The sequence below is a fragment of the Hydra vulgaris genome, chromosome 15 (genome assembly GCF_038396675.1).
Source record: "Hydra vulgaris chromosome 15, alternate assembly HydraT2T_AEP".
In the NCBI taxonomy this organism is placed as follows: domain Eukaryota; kingdom Metazoa; phylum Cnidaria; class Hydrozoa; order Anthoathecata; family Hydridae; genus Hydra; species Hydra vulgaris.
The window spans coordinates 20,870,549-20,892,500 of record NC_088934.1 but is presented as its reverse complement, the minus strand read 5'-3'; the positions used below and the strand labels follow the sequence as shown (position 1 = coordinate 20,892,500).

General features: G+C 28.1%; 2 protein-coding genes across 2 annotated transcripts in view; one reads left to right on the top strand and one right to left on the bottom strand.

The window, feature by feature from the left end:
- Positions 1-20,777, bottom strand: part of LOC136072093 (probable serine/threonine-protein kinase DDB_G0282963) — a 43,466-nt gene extending 22,689 nt beyond the window's left edge. The window contains exons 1-3 of the mRNA XM_065820356.1: positions 20,648-20,777; positions 2,685-2,733; positions 1-739 (exon numbers count right to left, since the gene is read on the bottom strand). The exon at positions 1-739 is cut by the window's left edge and continues 2,328 nt beyond it. Coding sequence (XP_065676428.1) covers positions 1-739; positions 2,685-2,732 — 787 coding nt within the window. The 5' untranslated portion in view covers position 2,733; positions 20,648-20,777. The remainder of the gene's footprint in view (positions 740-2,684; positions 2,734-20,647) is intronic.
- LOC136091809 (zinc finger MYM-type protein 5-like) lies at positions 16,579-17,190 on the top strand. Its single transcript, XM_065819521.1, has 2 exons — positions 16,579-16,736; positions 16,779-17,190. The coding sequence occupies exons 1-2, from the start codon at positions 16,579-16,581 to the stop codon at positions 17,188-17,190; spliced, it is 570 nt and encodes a 189-aa protein (XP_065675593.1).
- Positions 20,778-21,952: the final 1,175 nt, after the last annotated feature.

Here is a 21,952-nt window from a genome sequence, read left to right as displayed (position 1 = left end):
CAAGATTAGAAAGAAAAGCGGCTTCATTAAGAGTTAATTCGTGACCATTAGTAACATTTTTAAAAACAAATTTTGCACCCACTAATGATTTTTTATTTGGTTTTTGACCACTTCCCGACACGATTATTTCTTCTAAATTATCATCTTCTCCACTACCAGATCCCGATCCTGAGCTATCTTCTCCTTTTGGTACTTTAAATCTACGATTTAGTTTTAAATTTTTGCTCGCTTTCTTGATTTCCTTTGCTATTTTTGATGTAGAGTTTAAGGAACTATTAGGCTCTAAAATGACTCTCTGGTTTTTTTGGTATTCTTGTACGTGAAACATTGTGCTTTTTTTGCTGTTTTTTTCTAGATCGTTTTTCATTATATTTTCAACTCCTTTTGTTTGGGGTTTAACATACGCATCCTTTATATCAACAGTAGTATTTTTATTTATGTTTGATAGCTTGTTTGAGTCTTTTAACTTTAGTAATATTTGTTCTGGTTTGTTTTTGATCGGTTCTAAATTTGGCAAATTTGCACTTGAAAAAGTTTTAACATCAGCTTCATTGGCATCGCGTTTAATATTTTTTTTATCACTATGCATTAGATCATTTTCCTCGTCAGCTGATAGAATACGGCTTCTTCGAAAACGGGAAAACTCACCCGTTGGTACTTGTTGCGAATTATCTGAAGGGTCTGGTGTTATAAGCTTAAGTATTGTTTCAAGATTCAGCTCTTCTCCTCTGCATTTCATCTAAATATAAACGAATATCTTTAATTAATGAACCTAATGAAGTTTTTAATTAGTTATTATAAACTACTTTATTGACCGTTTAGATACCAAGCATGTACTATTTATTAAACCTTTTAAGAACTAAGTTATGTTCAATATAAAAAAAACATTAGATAGGCACAAAAAAAAAACTTTTTTTTTTGGTGTGATTCAAAATTGAGAGATCCGAAGTTCATTTCCAGTTCTTGCCATATTTGCAAAATTGGTAAAAAAAAAAAAGCAGGCGTGAACTTGCTAACGTGTGGCAACTGAAAAACGAGACTGGATTTAAAGACACATATCTCTTTTAAAGTAAAAGGTAAAACAAAACAAAAATTTTTTTTAATATTTATGCTAGCTTTTATTTATATAATCTATCTAATATAATATAATTATTTTTAATTAAACCATTCTTAATTTATTAACTAGGCCAGGTTGTTGTCCTATCGAAAAAATTTTTCGATTGGACGACATTCTAGCAAGTTTACAGCGTTATCTGCGTTCTGAACAGAATGCACTCTTTTCTTGTTTAGGTACGTGATTACTGTTTTTGCATCGTAAGATGATGCCAAATTTAGCCAGAATAGAGATGCACTATCTGAATAATACTTATCAATGAATGGATTAAGTCTCTTCTTAATGCCTATGTTTAAGTAGATTTCTTTATTTATATCCAGTTCACTGGGCACAAATTTGGGCAGAGAAATGTCTAATGCAAAAAAAAGCAGTTTATGATGTAATTTTGTTTTGAAACTTTTGTTTTGATTAATATTTAACTGTAGATGGAGTAGGTTTTACATCGATGGAATAAAATATATCATTTTCTTCAATACCAAACCGATTTAACGTGAAAAAAGTCTAATGATCAATGATTTTTTTATGATTTATGAATTTCTGACGCAATCGACATCACTTAATTCTAACAACTGCTTTTTGTTGGTCAGAAAGTTTTGGAGTTGTCATTTTTTTTCTTGATTTAATTTTTAAATGTTTAAATGCTCTTTAAATGTTTTACTAATGAGTTGCTAAGTACAGTTGAACTTTTTAGCTTTCTGTCGTTGAGTCTCTATGGCCAAACATATGTTTGAGCTTTTTAATGTTTGTTTTGGTCATTTTTTTAACATTTCCTCTACTTCTTTAAATTCTAAAGTATCCAGATTCTCTTTCAGCACGTGGTCATTTATTAAATCAGATTCACTTTTAGCACGTTTATTTATCTTGTAGATTGTACTTTTAAGTCCATAAAGTCATTTATTTTGGTATTTAAAAAGCTCAAAAGTGAACTTTTTAAAAACATTTCTGTAATTTAAATAAAGTTCGTACACACGTTTTCTAATCTCTTTTTGTTTTGAATTTATTTTTTTTATTGATTTTTCGATAAAAATAATAAAAGCAAATAAATTATGGAAAAGTTAGAATGGAAATACTTTCTAAAACATTTTTTTTGTTGTTGTACCTTATACCTCAAAGGAATTATGTGTCTTTAAACCCATTCTCATTTTTCGAAAAAATATTCATCACTCATAATCGTTTATATTTTATTATTTAATTTTTTATTTCAATCTTTTCTTGGCAGTTGCACCATTTTAGTAAATAATTTACACTAAGTATATAAGTGCTATAAAAAGTTACCACTGCATTTTTTTATATCGATAAAAAAAATTTTTAAAATGAAATACCATAAAATAAAAATAAGTTTTATCAAACATGCAACATAATATATATACAACAAATTTACTAAAGTTTTTCATTGTTTCTAAAAAGAAAGCTACTTTCTCTAAGTTAAACGTATGTTACACCCCATTAAACAGCAGTTAGTACTTTTTGTTTGTTTGTTTTCGTTGTTTTGTTTTGTTTTTTGTTTGTTTTGCATTTTTTGTTTTTTTAAAGTAATTTAAAATTATCACAAAGTTAAAATAAAACTCACCAATGAAACGCAGAGAACGTAGAGAGAAAAAATCTGCAAAATGGCCATTCTAAAAAAGCAAAAGTTAATGATTTGAAACAAGGTGGAAAAAAATGAATAATTTTAAAACTGATGCTATAGAACAATATTTTTCTTTAACAATAAACATTTTTTATAAAATTGAAATATAAAAACAAAATTAAAATAAAAAGTGACGATAAAGTTATAAATATAACGCAAAATTTACTAAATCAAGGTTATATTGTCCAATTTTTTTTATTTGTTGCTATTACGCATTAATCAAATTTTTTAAAAAGTTTTAATGTTTTGTTATTGAGGGGTGTTGGAAGTGTGCAGGTGCAGAAGGTGTCTTACAGGGATGTCGGAACCATGCCATTTTTACAAGTGCATTTTGTACTTTTATATTCCAACATACAGTACAACGGGTTCATAAAAGAGTTGAGTGAAAAAGTTGAAAGTTAAAATAATTATTAGAATGTATAATATATTAAAATAAATAAAAAATTACATTAAAACATTTGAGTAAAATGTTTTTTTTAAATAAAAAGATGTTCGTCAAAAAAAAAAGAGAAAAATAAAAGGTTATATAAAAAGATGTTAATAAAAAGATATTTGTCAAATATAAAACAAATTTTTAGACTTTTAGACACGTAAAGAAAAAAATTTTGTTTTACAAATAGTTTTTTTGTATTTAAATTGTATTACCTATATAGTGTATTTTTTAGCACATAAATAAGAAACATTGAAAAAAAGTTCAATTTGGCAGCCCTATTTTTGTTTTAAATTTGTATGTTAAATTTGAACAAAGTAATAAACAGCGATATAACTGTTTTTAATGTTTCTTTTAAGGTGCCTCCAGTTTGGTCAACCAGTTTTGTTTTCACTTTAAATAAAAACTATTTTATAGTCAATTTAAAGTTTTATGTACTCTTTAATAAACAAAATATATATGCATTTTATCAAAATTATTTTATGAGTTATTAAGCATATATTGTAGTCTTTGTTTCGCTAAAATTGAAATTAAAGCCAAAATACGTTATTCTAGCAAATACGTTATTCTAGCAAAAAAAACTTGAAATATAGCAATTTTACATTTTCTTTACAATGACAAGACCAAAACTTTTGATATTTAAGCATATATAACATTTATAATTGGGTGACCAACCATCCTTTTTTAGGAGGACAATTCCTACTTATTTACCTGTTGTCCTCCGTCCTCCATTTAGCCAAAATTTATTATATGTCATTCTTTTACAATTTACTTTCACTAAAAAGCCTTTAGCTTGATAAACACCCCAACTCATTATGTAATTCTTTTTGAATCTGTTTACCTTTTTATTTATTTAATATTTTTTGTCTGTTTAAAATTTCCCCGCATGATATTTAAAAAAAACGTTTCATAAAACATTCGATTAAGCGAGGCTAGGGTTGTTAGTACGAAATATTATATTGTCGGTCTAAAGCAGGGGTTGCCAGACTTATTAGGAAATTGGAAAAAAAAAGTTAAAAAACAATTTTGCGGGTAAAAAATATTTATTTTTTCGAAAATATAGGTGACTAATAACTATTATAATCATTTGTATCAAAGCCATATAATTTTTAAGAGTGATGAACTTGACCCTTTGAAACTAGTTTTTTGATGTCTGGAATGATCTTTGAGCTAGATAGAAGTAACACAACCTAGATGGTTGTCTCCTAAATATCCAAAATGTTTAACGGGCATTTAAAAAAGTCTCTGCGAGCATTTTTTTGCCCGCGGGCAGTGGTTTGGCAACCACTGGTTGAAAGTCATCACAGCAAATATCAAAAAATGCAATATACCATGCGCATCTTCTATCAAAACTCAAAAGTTTAAAAAATGGGTAAAAATAGTTATTCAGAGTTGTAATGGACATTGAATTTTTATAATTCATAGCATCATAGCATCAGTTGAGTTTTTTGCTTCACCTGAAAACCTTAATTTTTTAATACACGTGGAAATGACTTTAGACTAACGATATGTAAAATATAAAAATCTTTAAAGTTTATACTGTATAAAAATATATATACAACTAATCTAAAAACATTATTTGGTAAAAAATTATCCTTTCTCAATTTATACCACTCCAAAATTTCTTGAAAACTTGTACGATCGATAAAGTCTTATACCTTTTTATAACTATTTCAACTGTAGATATAGGAATTCAAGTAGCTTTTAAGACACGTTTGTAGTTTCATTATAGATTTTCTTCTTGAATGTGCAAGATTTTTCCCCGACTTTCAACTTGCTTCGATAACATTTTAGTTACAATTTGAGTTGTTTTTTTTTAAATGTTTTTTGACAACTATTATCATTACTTGATTAAAATCTCATTATTACCGTTTTGTTTTAAATGTGTAAGTAAATTATTTTTAATGTGATTTTCATTTCTCATTATTTACGAACTCATGTTTCTCATTATATTTTTTTCATATTTGCTAAAAATTTAAATAATTTTGCCTTCATATTTTTGACCATGACAAATTACCTATCTAGCGTGACTATTACCTAATTAACAACATTAAAGGTGTGTCTGATAAAATATATAAAACTTTTACAGCAAATATTTTATCAAACCCAGAATATGCTGGTCACAATCAGAATTTAAAAAAAAAGAACGAAAAAATATTTATTTCAAAACTATGAACATATACAGTGGGCAAAATAATTGTCCGTACATTAATGAAAAATAAGGTTTTTTGAAAAAAGCTCTAAAACTTTAAATGATAGAAAAAAATGAATTAAACCAATAGATAGCGCACAAGAAAACAAATAAAAACGATACACCATCTTTAATTTTCTCCCGACAATTTAAATTATAATTAATTTATTTAAAAGTTTTAAAAATTTTAAAACCAAAAAATTGTCCGTACATTTGATTTAAAAGGTAAAATTTCGTTTATAAATGATTTTTATATTAATATCTTGTACTTTTAGGTTAAATAATACTATAATAAATAAAAATAAACCTTTTCTTAACTACGTGGCTATGATAGAAGGAAAAAGAAAAGAATATAGAATTGACTTACGTAAACGAGTAATTTTTGATAAGGAAAATGGATTATCAATTAGAAAAGTTGCAAAAATGTTGAAAATACCACCAAGCTCTGTTCAATATATATGGGAAAAGTATTTAAAAACAAAATTAGTGGCAAGTAATGGTGTACGAGGCAGAAAAAGATCAACATCGCCAAGAGTTGACAGGTGCATAGTTGGGAAAATCGAGCAGAATAGAAGAAAAATGCCGTAGAAGTATTAAAAGAGCTGGAAAATGAATTAAATATTAAATTATTGCCACAAACAATTAGGAACAGACTGCATGAAACCAATATTTTTGCACGGACGCCTCGGAGAAAACCATTCATCAGCATAGTGAACAAGAGAAACCGGTTGAAGTGGGCAAAGGAACATGTTCTGAAGGATGATACATTCTGGAATATGATTATTTGGTCAGACGAGAGTAAATTTAATTTACATGGAGCTGATGGTGGTGCAAAAGTTTATAGAAGAGTCGTAGAAGAATATAATGTAAAGTGTTTGAAGGCAACATTCAAATTTTATGGTGGAAATGTTATGGTTTGGGGCTGCATGAGTGCGTCCGGTGTTGGCAAAATTGAATTTATTGATGAGAAAATGGATCAACACTTATATAGATCCATATTAGAACGGAATTTGGTGGCTTCGGCAGGAAAATTAGGACTTGAAACGGAATTTATATTCCAACATGACAACGATCCAAAGCACAAAGCTGGATCTGTAACCAGATATCTTGCTGCAAATGGCATTAACGTGTTGGATTGGGTTGCACAATCGCCCGGTTTGAACCCTATAGAACATTTATGGTCGGTGGTGGAAAAAAGAATGAAAGATCGAGCTCCAAAGAATAAAAAACGAGCTCAAAGAATTGGTTTTAGATGTTTGGTCACCATTTAATCAAGAAATTACGTCTAAACTCGTCTCAACAATGAAAAATTGTTGTAGAGCAGTTATTGAAGCTGATGGTGGTCCAACAAGATATTAATTTAATTTTAACTAATTTTAATTTAAAAATTAACATAGTGTACGGACAATTTTTTTGTTTAAACTTTTAACTTTTTTCAAATAAACTTATATAACTTTTCATATATTAATATATTTTTAACTAATACATTTAAAATTACTTTAATATTATAATATTTCTTTAAAAACTCTTAATGACAACTATCTAAATACTTTTAAATGTTGTTTTGATCAAATATAGATACTTTTCATTAATGTACGGACAATTATTTTGCCCACTGTATTTAGAGAAATCAACTTCTTATAATCTAACAAGAAAAGCTAAATCTATTGATTACTGCAAGCAAAACTTAAACCTCAATCATAACGGTTTTTTGAAAAAAGACGTTTTAGAGTTTCCGTATTCTTTATTTTTTTATTTATAGATATATTCCTTTGCCTATTTTTCTTTTCGCTTTCTATAATGTATAAAGATAAATAATAGATGTAAAATAAAGAATTTTGAAACTGGCATTGAGGAGAGTTATTTTCTTATGCATCCACCATCGCCAGCAGTTTATTGCAAGCTTTGTTGAATCTGAATCTGAAAGGTTTTACCTGAGAGATATTACTCAAGAAACAGCTCTATAAATGTTTGAAATTTTTATGTTAAATTGATCTGATGAACTAAAATACATGCTAGGCAGTTTCGTAGGCAGGATTTTTTGATATTGCAGGTATGACACTTTCAGGCATTTTGTAAACTCTAAACTTAAGTATGTTCATACATATGTCAAATGAGAATGTTTTGGCAAAAAATTGCGAATGTTAAAGCTTAGAAACAAATATCCCTAAAAAAGTTCGCTACTAATTGTCAGTCTAAATAGTTTTATGATTTTTCATAGTACTGAAAAAAAATATATATATTTGTAGCTGAACTGTCTGAAATTTGCGTTGTCGTATCACACCGTTACGTACCGCTTTATTTTTCGATCACCAGACTGTACAACAAAACTATTTTCAGTGATCTTTCAAAATTCAGAAATTGAACAAAGTGCATTTCTCTGCACGGCGTTAATTTTTGTCTAAAAATCTCCCAACGCGAATTGTTGGCGCGACTATCAAAACTAAGTGTCATGTAGACTGGAATATTTTTACGTTTGGTTCAGTCTACACTAAAATATTCAGTTAAGTAACCAAGGTTAATGGCCTAATTGGTCAAAATGTGAATGTTTTAATGTATTAACATGTTAAAATATAGATAAGTTTTTTTTAATTGAAGAATATATGTATTTTTGCACATTCTTCGTATTATTTAAATCACGATAAATAAGTCTACAAAAAGATACTCAATAAGCCACTTTGTTACCTCTTCTATACACATAGTTTTACACTTGAAATTGATACTTGCATTAATATTTTTCTAGCTAGAGATTTTGAAAGTTAATTTATATATCTTGAGATATTGTATTTGTTCTTGTAAAAATTAACATTTTTGATTTTCAGAAAGTCGAAAACCTAAAATAATTAAAACTATATTTAAAATCTCTAACTAAATATGACCTAAAGCACTAAGGATCATTTGTGGAAATTTTTTACAAATGAAGACAAAGATAAATATGAGTTCATCTCTGATGTTTCTATGTGACTTTTTGACTAGTTTTCTGAAAATTGGCAGTCATTTAAAAAAAAAAAATGCATATTTTATATTTGATTAAAAAAAAAACTTTTTTTTTATAAAGACTTTATCTTGTATGTTAGAATGTAAATGTTATAAAAATTTTTATTTATTTGTCCCTTGACATTTAAAAAATTTTTTAAAAGACTTTGTGGTCGATAAAATATATTTTAAAATAAAAAACTCATTCGCGAAAACTAATTTAACACCAACTCAATTAAAACAAGTTGATGATGCAATTCAAAAACTTTTCAAAGCTGAATCTGCAAAAAGGCTGACCAAACTATCCGAACTAGAGCAAGTCATAAAGCAGCAACAACTGGATTTAGATAAACTTGTTCAAAAATCTAATAAACAAAATATTATAACAACCAGAAATATGGAATCCAGTTGGGTTACAGTAAAAAAAAACCTTGAACAGCTAACAGTTATCAACGCATTCTACATTGTGCAACAACAACAAAAAGCGAGAAAAAAATGTAATTGTTTATGGTTCTAAAGAGTCTACTAAGTTATAAACGGTTCAGAACTACTATCACATCTGATGCAAAACCAAAGTTTTTTAAACGTATTAAATCTATGTTCTCTGAACCAGGACCAATTATAGTCAAACTATCAGATGTTTCTAAAAGAAACCTATTACTTACATCAGCAAAAAAATTAAAAAATTCAGCATTACAAAAATGTCTTTATAAGCCCAGATCTGACTGAAGCTGAGCGATATCTAAACTGAATGAAGCGTAATGAATTAAATAGTAATATAAATTTAAAAACGTCGGTATACGAAGAAGCAGAGTTGTTAAGCTCAAAAATCTCCAAACCACTGCCTAAGAATCACTACCCTCCCGTTATTCTCCTACCAACGAAAATAAAATACAAGGGTAAAGACGTACATAACCTGAAAATAAACTACAGCGTTTATTGTTACTAAACTAATGCAGCATCCCTTGATAATAAAATGAACGATTTAATTGCAATAGCTGGAACTTTTGATTATCATGTTATTACTGTCTACAAAACATGATTTCGAAATGACTTAAATCCTAATATCAATGGGTATAATTTATATTGCAAACATTGCTGTGACGGACGTCGAGCTGGCGGTGTAGCTATCTACATTACTGACTTATTAAACTCTCACGAAGATAATCAACTCTATGCAGATTCTCTTGAACAAGTTTGGCTATCAGTAAAAGTTAGCAATAAATGCATACTTATTGGTTGTATATATAGACCAAATGATGCTAATCTAATAAACTATGTTGTTGAACTTTTCAAATTAGTTCATAGCTTAATTAGAAAGCCTAAAGATGACTGTCTGATTATTGGTGATTTTAATCTCCCAAACATGAAGTGGTCTAATAATGATATTAAATCTTTCAACTTCATCTAAACAACTCTAACGAGTATGAATTTTGGAACATTTACCAAAACACCCTGTTTATACAACACATCACATTCACTACTTTCCAGGCAACATATGGTTATTCAGAAAACATGTTGGGCTTATTATTTACCTACATCAATAATTCTATTTTAAATTTATCACTTAATACTATACTAGGTAATAATACTATGGATCACTTTAGTATAACTTGGAGAATCTTAGTTTCAGAACCGTTATCCAAAATGAATTTCAATAGCTTAGTTACAACAAAGGCGATTATAATTCAATATCAAACTTTATTGCATCAATCGATTGGGATATTTTATTTCTACACAAAAATGCGGATCAAATGTTTAACACATTAATTTCTTATTATCGTACTGCTTGCAAATTTTTTATCCCCAAGATTAATAAAACAAAAAAAAGTATAATCCTTGGGTTACTCTGCATATTAGAAGCTTAATCTAATCAAAAAAATTGGCTTGGAATATCAACTGCTCAACTAGCTGAAAGAATAAAGATCTCAAAACAAATTGCTTAATTGTTCCGTTATAGCTGAAATATTTAAAGCAAAAATATTACATGAAAAAAAAAAATATATCAAAATCTCAGAACAACCCGAAACTCGTCTACAACTACGTTAACAACCAACTAAAAATTAAAGATAAAGTTCGAAACTCTTTCCGATATACTTGAACTTCTAAACTCTCAATTTTAATCTATGTTTACTCTTGAAAGCTCCGAAAATTTTCCATCGATAAATGAAAGTGAAGTTAAACATAAATGCAATTATAATAACAACTTAGATTTTTCTATTGCAAAAATTGTTAATAAACTTACCGATCTAAGCCCTTACAAATCTTTCGGACCTAACGGCTTGCACCTTTTAATGCTTAAGATATGTGCCAAAAGCTTCGCAATTCCGCTTGCAAAAATCTTCTATAAATCTTTTAATTCTGGAATAGTACCAACTCTCTTGAAATTAGCAAATATTAGTCTGGTATATAAAAAAAACTGTCGACCTATTTCACTAACCTCGGTTGGGTGCAAAACCTTTGAAAAAGTTGTAAAGAATAAAATCCTGAAGCATATCAACGATGACAACCTTCAACAGGCTTCCTTCATCATAAATCTTGCGTAACCAATCTAATAAAAACTTTTAATATTATTTTGTCTTTCCTAGCATCGCACCAGTTTATAGATCTAATCTACCTTGACTTATCCATTATGGTAAAACCAATCCTAAGTACAGTTACTTTTAGCAGAATAACGAAGGTATAAATGAAAACCTAAGATGCTGTACTAATTAGCGTGAATTAGGAGTCATTTTTACATCTAACCTCAAGTGGAACGCGCAAATTCAATCAGTTGTCTCCAAATCTCTACAAATTATTGGTATGCTAAAAAAGACATTCACCACCATTGATAAAAAAAATGGCTCTCAAACTATATAAAGTGTTTAAATAAGACCTCACCTTGAATATGCAGTGTCTGTTTGGGCCCTTTACTTAAAAACTGACTTGGCTTTGGTTGAATCTGTTCAACGTAAAGCAACAAAATGGGCTTCAAGCTTGAGAAATCTTCAATACTACGAAAGACTAAAAAGAAAAAATCTATCTTCACTTGAGTTTCGGCGCCTTCAATACAATCTTATTCAAATCTTTAAACCAATGCATCGATTTGATATAACTAATAATATATATATCAACCAAAATTTATTAACTCCTTATCACGTGGTCATCATCTTAAAATAAGGCGTGAATATGTTCCAAACTGTCTTCCAAGACACAACCAACTATATAATAGATCAGCAAAATACTGGAACGAATTACCCGAGCAATTAACTTTCTACTCAACTGTACTTTCTTTTAAAATTAGACTAGATTACTGGTTGGGGATAAAATTCGGAACGAATATTTATAAAACTAATTGTTTATTGTAGGGTGTTTTCCCTGCTCGCGATATGCATATATATATATATATATGTATCTATATTTTGTATATGTATGTATATATATGTATGTATATATATGTATGTATATATATGTATGTATATATGTATGTATACTATATATGTATATGTATATATATATGTATGTATATTTTACGTCTGCAACTTTAATAATAATAATTAGTTAATAATAATAATAAAAAGTTGAAAAAAAATTTTAAAAGACTTTGTAGTTAAAAACATATTTGGTAAAGATAATATTTATTAGTAGGTATAAATAGTTTATATGTAAATTAGTACGAAAAGACGTGAACAAGTATCTTAACTTGCAACGTGTAACTGGCTACTCATCAGTTTTGTTCATGTTTAACCGAGAAATGCAACCAAATCATTGTATGAAGTAAGTTTATATTTATTTTACTTTTTTGTGTTATTAAGATACTTAAACATACTAAGTATTACTTTTTATTTTATTTGGCTGAGATAAGCAGGCTTTTGGCTGAGATAAACAGATGAGATAAGCAGGCTTTGTGGAAAAAAACAACAACCCTTTTATTAGATTTTTATTAGTTTATATTAAGTAATATTTTTTACATTTATATTTTTGTTTGGTTGTTTTTATTTTGCATACATTTCAAAGGTATGTTTTCATTAAATTTTAAAATTGTATTTAAAAGATCTGGGATTTATTCTGCATTCTTTTGTATACTTGTATTGTAATTTCATTAAATATTTTATGAAGGATAAACTTTTTATTAAATTGATAAACATTTTTATTATTGAGTATTATTATTGACTACAACAGTTTTATTATTGAAAACCTTCAGTAATGTAAAGACTGGCACTACTGTGAATATAAAGTATAAACAGCTTCAAAAACGTATTTTTGGAATTATAATTAGTATATTCAAACGACGTAATTTAGGAATTAGTATATTTAAACAGACTGTTTGAATATACTGTTACATTATATTAGTAATGAATTAAAGTGTTAACAGCCTTTTCTATTTTTTAAAATTTTAATGTTTTTTTTTAATAATTTTTCATACATATATTTTGGAGTATATTTAAAATAACTGCGTTTCTCTCATTTATATTTATTAATATCTATTTATGTGTTTTATGTTCAAAAACAAGAGCATCTTGTAGTTTGCTTTTCAAAGTTGATAAACATCTGATCAGGGTCCCGAAGTGGTCTCTCATGGGGGAGGGTGTTATATGTGTTTTTTTGCCAACTAAAGACACAAAAAAAAAAAGAAGGTCCTCTATAATTGAAATTAACCAACTATACTTTAAAACTTGCCATCTGAAATGCTAAGTGTGTGTAACTCAAATGCATATATAACAGCTTTGGGGGGACACCCCCTTCACCCCCGTTTGGGATGAACCTGCATTTGATACAAGGTATCAGATTAATATAAACCTTGACGTTTGGGTTAAGGTTATCTAAGTTAAGCCATAATATATAAAATACCCAAGCAAGTATTTTAAATTTTAAATTAAATCCCACAGATGTAATGACTTGCAAAATTGGTACTGCAAGCATAGTGGCTTACAAAGATACATGGCTTTTGATTAAAAGCTTGTATGGCTTTTGATTAAAAAATTTGTGCTGGCAAATATCAAAAAGAATATACAAGGGTTTATTTTTTAGGGATAATGGTGATGATGATGGTAGTTTCATTTCTGAAAATCCTTTTGCATTATGATTATATGTCGATATCAGGAATTATTTTTTTTCATAATAGTTAATATATTTTTTTAGACTTAGCTCTTATTTATATAATTCTAAGATATTTTCATACAACCTTCATGAAAAAGATACCATATCCAACATATAATAATAATGTATTTCTATTAGTTTTGATAAATATTATTTGTTAGAAAAATATCAATAAGATGACACCTTTTCTAATGTTATGCTTTTTATTTATTGTGAATGAAAGGTGTAGATGTATATAGTAGTTCTAATGTTTAAAGGTTAAGTTATTCTATTGGTTTAAGATTAAGTTATTCTTTTGTTTTAAGATTAAGTTAAGCCTAAGTTTAGCTGTTTAATCCACAATATATCTAAAGTTAGACCGTTCAACAAGCTATGTAAATTACAATGCGGTAGATTTATGAATTAGAATTTACAAATTGAATGAAAATAAAACATGCATGATAAATTGATAGGACAGCAGTAGTTTTATACTTTTATTTTTTAGGTATTGACTGCCTGTACTTGACAACCTACCTTCCTGCAACAAGGTTAAAAAAACTACAAGCCAATTTAAAATATTTTTCATAGCAGTATGTTCTAAGAAGAATTTGGCTTTAATTTTATTTTCTAATTAGATTACCTATACTTCATAATTTCTTTAAACTATTCTCGGAGGTTGTTTAATTCCGGTTTTTTACCAAATTTTAAGTTTAAAAAATTGTTATACTTAAAGATTTTTAGTTTTTTAATAAATAATTTTTATTCAGGAGTATAGTTATAATTGGAGTGTCCGTTTTTTGTAATAATTTTACAGCAAATATCAATTTGATATTATGTTATTAATGTGCGAGTATAACCTCAAGATATAATTAAAAAATGGTAGGATGAAGTATATACTGATCCATTCGTTTGTTTTCTTATAAATCAAATTCATAGTTTAGCGCAAAATGTCTGTACCGATTGGAACCACTCGCAGAAAACTTTTAATATGATTGGTCTATTAAAATTTTATAGTTATTTTCACATGGTTTCCACCTACTATGATGACTGCGAGTTTGAAAACACACGTAAACTGGCAATTGGCAGATTTTTGGACAAAAATTAACGTCTTACTGGCTCGTATCAAATGTGAGGCAATAGTTACGGGAATATTAGCTCCTCTGACAGTAGATTTAACCAAGAAAGAATTAAAAAAAATTTATTTCTTACGCGTGCAAAATGATGAGATTTATCATAAATCGTGCCGTTAGAACAATAGGGTTCTATCTCCGTTTTTTAACGTTGTGAGAATCTAACTTTCGATTTTTAATTATTTAAATGTTTTACAGTTGTTGTTGTTTATATTGATAAAATATGTTTTTTATGTTATTTATGTTTTATAATAAATCTTACATTATTAATTTCATAATTTTTAAAATTGCTTGTTTATAAATTAATTGTTAATTCCAACTTTATTAAATAAGGTTAAAATTGACAATGAAAAAACAAAAAACAAACAATTTTTAAAGTTATATAAATAATAATAATAATAATATATTAAAATAATATAATTTTGAACACAAAAATAAGATTATAATTAAAAACAGAAAGTTAGATTTTTTTACCATGAAAATTTGGAGATAAAACTTTATTATTCTCATCTACCGATACGTTATTTTGTCTTATATCGATTTATATTACTTAATAAATAATGTGTATTCTAAGCAATAAATTTAGCAAATTTGATATTTTGATATTTTAATTTAACGAATTTAACAAATTAAATTTAACCAAGAATATAACAAGTTTTTTAAAATTCTTTTAACAAACGGGTGTTCTTCTTACGTTCTTAACAACAGCATTCAGCATGCCCGTAGATTTCTTGGATATTAACATAGAGCAAGTGCTCTTTAAAATTAATCAATTTTTTTACCATTTACACAATTCATGTGGAATCAGTATATCTCGTTGGTTATTATTGCGTCAAGCAAACCATAGAGTTTTTAAAATGTTTTCAGCTTAACAAAAGTTATTTTCTGTAACTAGAAAAGTTTCCAGTCATTTTTAGAAAATCTTTTAGATGAAGTCTGTCTATTGTTGGCTCACTCACTATTATATGCATTTCAACAAAACGTACGTAAAAACCAAACGAAATAAAAAGATTTAAAAATAATGCTTTTAGTATGTACCAAAAATTTGTTTGGATAGTTTGAACTCATGGACAAAGCAGTTGCAAGCATTTAAAACATTTTTATGGATGGCCTTGACCAGTTTGGGAGCAAATTAGTTACAGTTTGGCAGCAAATTAATTACAACTGAGTAATTGTACTAGTTAGCAATTCAACAGTTAGTTATAAAATATAAAAGTTAGCAATATAATTGAGTAAAAGTATTTGCGTAGACGTGGAAAAAAGCCTTAACCAGTTCGTTAATTTTCAAAATTTTAAGATCATCGATCTAAAGAGATTGTTGGTATTGACAAAAAAATAGTTTCAGTTATTCAATTTTATAATGGTACCGGACAAGTATTTGGAAATTTTAGAAATGCTCCAATATATGTTTGCAATCCCAGTTCACATTGCAACCGTTGAACTAATATTGAGTATAATTGAAGCTCAATGAAAAGATGAAAGAAATAGATTAGTGGTGGCAGTAGCGGATTATCATTGAGGCAAATTATTTTCTTTATACGATTTCTCTGCAACCTTCAAAAATAAAAGCCATATTGTCTAATTATGCGAATTTATTACCTTACAAGATTATCACTTTTCAAGGAAGCCATGCAAAAGAAATAATTTTTCTCTTACCTCAAAAATAATCTGGCGTCATCAATTTGGTCAGCATTTTCTCTTGTGATTCAATTCATTCAAAGGAAGTGTGTAAGTATTTTATTTAGGTAATTACCAAAGTTTTTTGAAGTAAAACATTGCTATCATACAATGAGTTTTGTTTTACATGAAAAATTTGTTTAAGCGTCGTTTGTACGTCGTTTGATGTACGTTTGTGTAACATAGATAAAATTAGGTTTGACGGTATATGGTTTCAGTTAGTATTTTTTTTATTGCACGGTTTAGGTGGCTAAATAATGTCTGGTTTCAATCGGACTTATAAAAGCGGTGCTGCAAAGCGAAAAAAAGTGAAAGTGAAGAAAATATATTAAAGAAGGCCACCAACATACTTTTTACACAAAGTCAAGAATAATGAATAATGCAGTTTCATTAGTAGAATCGCAGTCTCATTTAGAAGCAAACAACGAGATAGATACTTTGTTACATACTAATGCAGTGGTTGTTGTCAAGCAAATTAATAATCAAACCGACGAAGAACATCAGGACACATATCAAACCGATTTAGGATTGTGAAAAAGTGTTTCTAAAGATGTGCAAGAGTACTTCATCAGGAACGGAAGTGCTGAAAGTCAAAACATAACCGATAATTTTGAAAAGTCAAAGCGGGTATATGATAATCCAAATCAGATTCGTTATTGTTCATCTGCATTATTCACACGGATACATCCTCTAACTAACGAAAAATCCAACCGTACCTGGCTTTGTTATTCCCCAACAAATAGAAAGATTTACTGTTTTATTTGTAAGATTCTCTTATCTACTCAAACAGATTTATGTCATGGGTTCTATGATTGGAAGAATGCCAAACGCGCCATTGAAATGCATGAGAAGAATTCGTGCCACTTAGCGACAACTCTGTCTTACATGCGGTGCGATCGCGATTGGCTGGAAGGGTTGATATCATTTATGAAGAAGGAGTTAAGCGCCAAAAGAATTTTTGGAGATCAGTTTTGGAGCACGTGATAGATTTTATTAAGTTTTGGCTGCAAGGGTTTTGCCGTTTCGAGGTAATATAGAAAAGTTAGGTTCACATGAAAATGTTAATTAAATGGGTATTTTAGAGGTATTGGCAAAGTATGATCCATTTTTAGCAATGCATACAGAAAAAAAAGGAAACGCAGGGCGGGGGAATGTGTCATACTTGTCATCGACTATTTGTGAACTTATTGCTTTAATGGGTCAAGCAGTGCTAACTTTAATGGTCAATGAAATGAAGGAGGGAAAATATTACAGTATTTTAACTGACTCAACACATGATATATCACACGTTGACCAATTGTTACAGTTCGGTATGTAAATAAAAGTGTACCTAACATTTTTATTTACATACCTGTGCCTAACCTAGAAATGTTCCTAACATTTATTAATTTACAAACCCATACTGGTTAAGAATTACCAAGAGTACTGCTGTCTTTAGTTTAGATGATAATGGTATAGATATCGATAACTGTCCTGTTCAGACCTATGACAATGCCTCAAATATGTCTGGTCGATACAATGGAGTTCGAGCAAATATTTAAACGATGAATCCACTCGCTTTATTTAGACCGTGTTTTGCACATTCATTAAATTTAGTAGGAAGCAGTGCTGTTAATTGTTGTCCAGCTGCTGTGAAGCATTTTGATTTTGTTTAAAATGTATACACGTTTTTAATTGCATCAACACATTGCTGGCATATTCTTCTTGTCAATTTGAGTAAACACGTACCGGCACCAAAGCTACTTTCTGATACACATTGGTCCAGTCATGCTAATGCAACAGCAATTTTTCTAAACTGAGTAGAATTAAGAATGAACTGAGATCAACAATGACACATAATAGATTAAATAATCTGATATCAATTGAACGTGAAATTTTGAATGAAATAAACTTCAATGAAGTGGTAGAAACATTTGCTATAAGGAAAGCGAGAAAAATAATGTCAAAGGAAACCTAAGAACAAACTTAATTTTGAATTTCTCTAGTCTAAAATAAAAGCTCCACCATGGATAAAAATAACGACAAATATAGCAACGTCCAGGTATTAAACTAGTTTACTTTATAAGGGCTCAGCAGAATTATTGGCCTCAGGCCTCTCGTGTGCTTAATCCGCCACTGAGTGGAGGAGACTATTAAATATATTACAGTATTTAAATTTAATTTCAACTCCAGCGATTGTATTTAATTTTATTATTATTTTAAGAATGAGTTAATACTTCGGTAACAAATATAAAGTTATCGAAGACTTAATTATAGCATATAAATGCCTCCCTGCATTTACAAAATACCTTCACAAACAGTTTCCTGTTTAAGTTTATAAAAGTAACTCTGTTGAACTTGTGGATACAAGCAAACTAATAGCATAGATATTTGATTTTGCATTCTCAATTGTTGAGCAAAACTGGATCACTGATTGGCTAACAAATAGACAACAACGAGTAGTCATTGAAAAGCAAACGTCCAAATGAAAGAGGATGACAGGTGGCGTCTTGCAAGGGTTAGTTCTTGCATCAATGCTATTAGTGCTATTTATCAATGACTTACCAGACTGCATCGATAACTAACCATATTGTGCGCCAATGATAGCAAGATTATTGGACTCAAAGAACGCAGAAATTGTAGTGACTCGGTATACAATTTAAAAAGAACTACTTAAAAAGTGACTTTAAAATTCTGCTTTGGCTGCAACAACGCCTATCACCAGTATAGGATTATCTATAGCAATAGATTAAAAAAAGACAGAGATGAGATTGACTGGGGTGAGAAATGATGCTAAAAATGGAAAAACCTTCCTATCTATATAAAGTTACACAACATAAAATTAAAGCAGTAGTCTATAGTTGTCATACAAAAGATGTTTGAATACCCAAAAAATGTCGAATAAGAAGACTCTATCAAAAGTGCTTCTTCTAGAGATATATACACACGTGACTATTATCTATTGTCTACATATGTCATCCCATCTGCAACAGTCGAAAAGTTGCTTATAGTAATGAGGATCAGATTATGATTCTTTATGTTTCATAAAATACAATCGTGATTGTATTTTATGAAACATATAATTTTTGATAAACAACTTTTTTTTTTGTAAAGTTTATTAGAAAAAAAATATAATAAATCAATTGTTTGATCTTTTTATTTCTAGAATCTCTAGATCAAGTTTTAACGGAAGCAATAACTTTATCCAATTTTAAACTTTATGCATCAATTAACGTCAAAAGTTTGTAATGTTTCCTCCAAAATCTCAATTAACTTAACTAGTAAATCAAAAAAAAATTCTTTTTTCAAATCCATGCTTTATGCAAGCAGAATTCTATTGGGCCTAGAAATTCTTTTTTGTTATCTTTTGTAGAAGGAAAAATTACTGTTACATTTTTAAATTTTTTTTTATTAATTCAGTGTTCTTATGGGGAAATACAAATTAAATTTTTGTTAACTTAATTAACTTTTTTTGGTCAAATTTTTCCATTTCCTTGTATTGTCATCGAAAATGATTAAGTGTGCAAAATTTGAGCAAAATTGGTTGAGCAAAAAGCTTTCAAAAATTGATTTCAAATTTTGTGGCACACAAATATATATATATAGAAAGTAACCTTATATAAAGCATGGAAAAAAACGTCAAAATGTTGTTTTTCTTTTTTCAAAATATTATTCAAACAATTCATATTTGGTTTTTAATTCAAATTTTTCGTAATTTTGACGTGAATAATTCTTATGAATGATCATATTTAATACATAACCATCTTTACGGAAAGTAGCTGAAAAATAATCTTCTTGAAATTACTTTGATTTATTTCTTAATTTAGAGTTTTTCATAATTTCATTAAATTTGCATAATTTATATCAACTTTGTGTAATTTACATTATTTGTGACAACTGTTCCTTTCAACAAAAAGCATCTCTTTTTCTTATGCAAAAATTTAAAAATGCGACTTTAGCTATAATGGAGAGTACTGCTATAATCGAGGTACAGACTGCTATGTAGTCTTCCTTTCCTCCATAACTAACGCATAATATAAGTCAAATTTTTGACTAAAGAAGCGGGATTTTAAAACTATATTTTGACGTCACACGCAAATTTAAAGATGATATTTTAGAAAAACCTTTTCGAGATTTTTAATATTAAACTTTCTATTACTTTTACGAAAACTATGATCTTCATTATAAACCAATTATATAATGAAGATCATAGTTTTCGTAAAAGTAATAGAAAGTTTAATATTAAAAATCTCGAAAAGGTTTTTCTAAAATATCATCTTTAAATTTGCGTGTGACGTCAAAATATAGTTTTAAAATCCCGCTTCTTTAGTCAAAAATTTGACTTATATTATGCGTTAGTTATGGAGGAAAGGAAGACTACATAGCAGTCTGTACCTCGAAATGTTTTTTTTAACTATTATTTAAAAAAAGAAATGATAACTATATAATACAATTTTCTTACCTTTAAATTAATAATTATTTCTTCATCTTTAAAAAATAACTTTGCAAGCTACCTCAGATGCTTTCCACAAATCTTGCAGATGGGCTCTTAAATTTACCCATGCGTGCATAAATGTAATTAAACTAAACACAATTTTATAAACGGTGAATTTAGAGAATTAATGCAATTGTTTTACAGCATTCATGTTAAACCAAGCGTTTAATTGAAGAACTTCAGGATATTTTCCGCTAGCCGTAACCAAGTTTGAACCCAAATTTGACATTTTAAAATAAAAAACTGCCAAAAAACTTATTTATAGAAACTACTGCTTTAATACCTGTCAACATTATCAATATGTTATAAATATGCAAAATAAATCTTTTGGGTATCTTTGAGAACAGACACGAGTTATTCAATTTTACTTTTTTTAATGTCAAACAAGTTCTTCAACTTGAGTAATTAACAGTAAGTCTTTCAAAAAGTAGTCTCTTGATTATTAATAATCTGGTTTTTAGAAACCTGATAAGCAAAACATATTAAACTTTTAATCAAAAATGCAATATATATTTTACAATACAACATACATATTTTAACAATTATTTTGTGGGTCTGGCTTCGGAATTGGCCAATGCAAAAATGTACCGCGCTGTTTAAAGATGCCATTGAAAAGTTATTGCAAGATTGGAATACACATTTTATCTTAATTCTTAAAACGAGGTTTTATTGAAAATATAAATATTTAAATGTTTTGAAATATTATAAATTTTGCAGTTAAACTTCACTTTCTATTTTGTGTACATTTTGAGTAAAAAAAAACTTTTTCTTTTTATAATTTTCTATTGAAAAAACTTTAACATTATTAAATTTTAACACAGCACTAATGAAAATCAAATTGACAGTTGAACAAATGAGTTGACAAATTAAGAAAAAATAAACTTTATGCTACATAAAATATATATAAGGTTTAGAACTTAATAAAGTTTACCCAAAGTATTAGAATTTGTATGGTAAGTTAGAATTTGTAACGTTTAAATTCATTTATTAGTAACTATAATAGTATGTGCCAACTTACTCTGGGTTAAATAGTCACACACTTTAAAAATTTATGTTACTCCAATATTAGGTATGGATTTTATATATTTGGGACAAGTTTGAACAAAAGTTCTTATATTTTTTAATATATTTTAAAAACAACTTCCTAAAAGTTGTACCAACCGATTCCAAAGTCTTATGTTTAAATAACAGTTTACAAATTTAAACAGATCCTTAAAACCTTATTTATTTTAAAGAAAAACATTTCAAGGTATGAGTAAATTCTTTTCAACT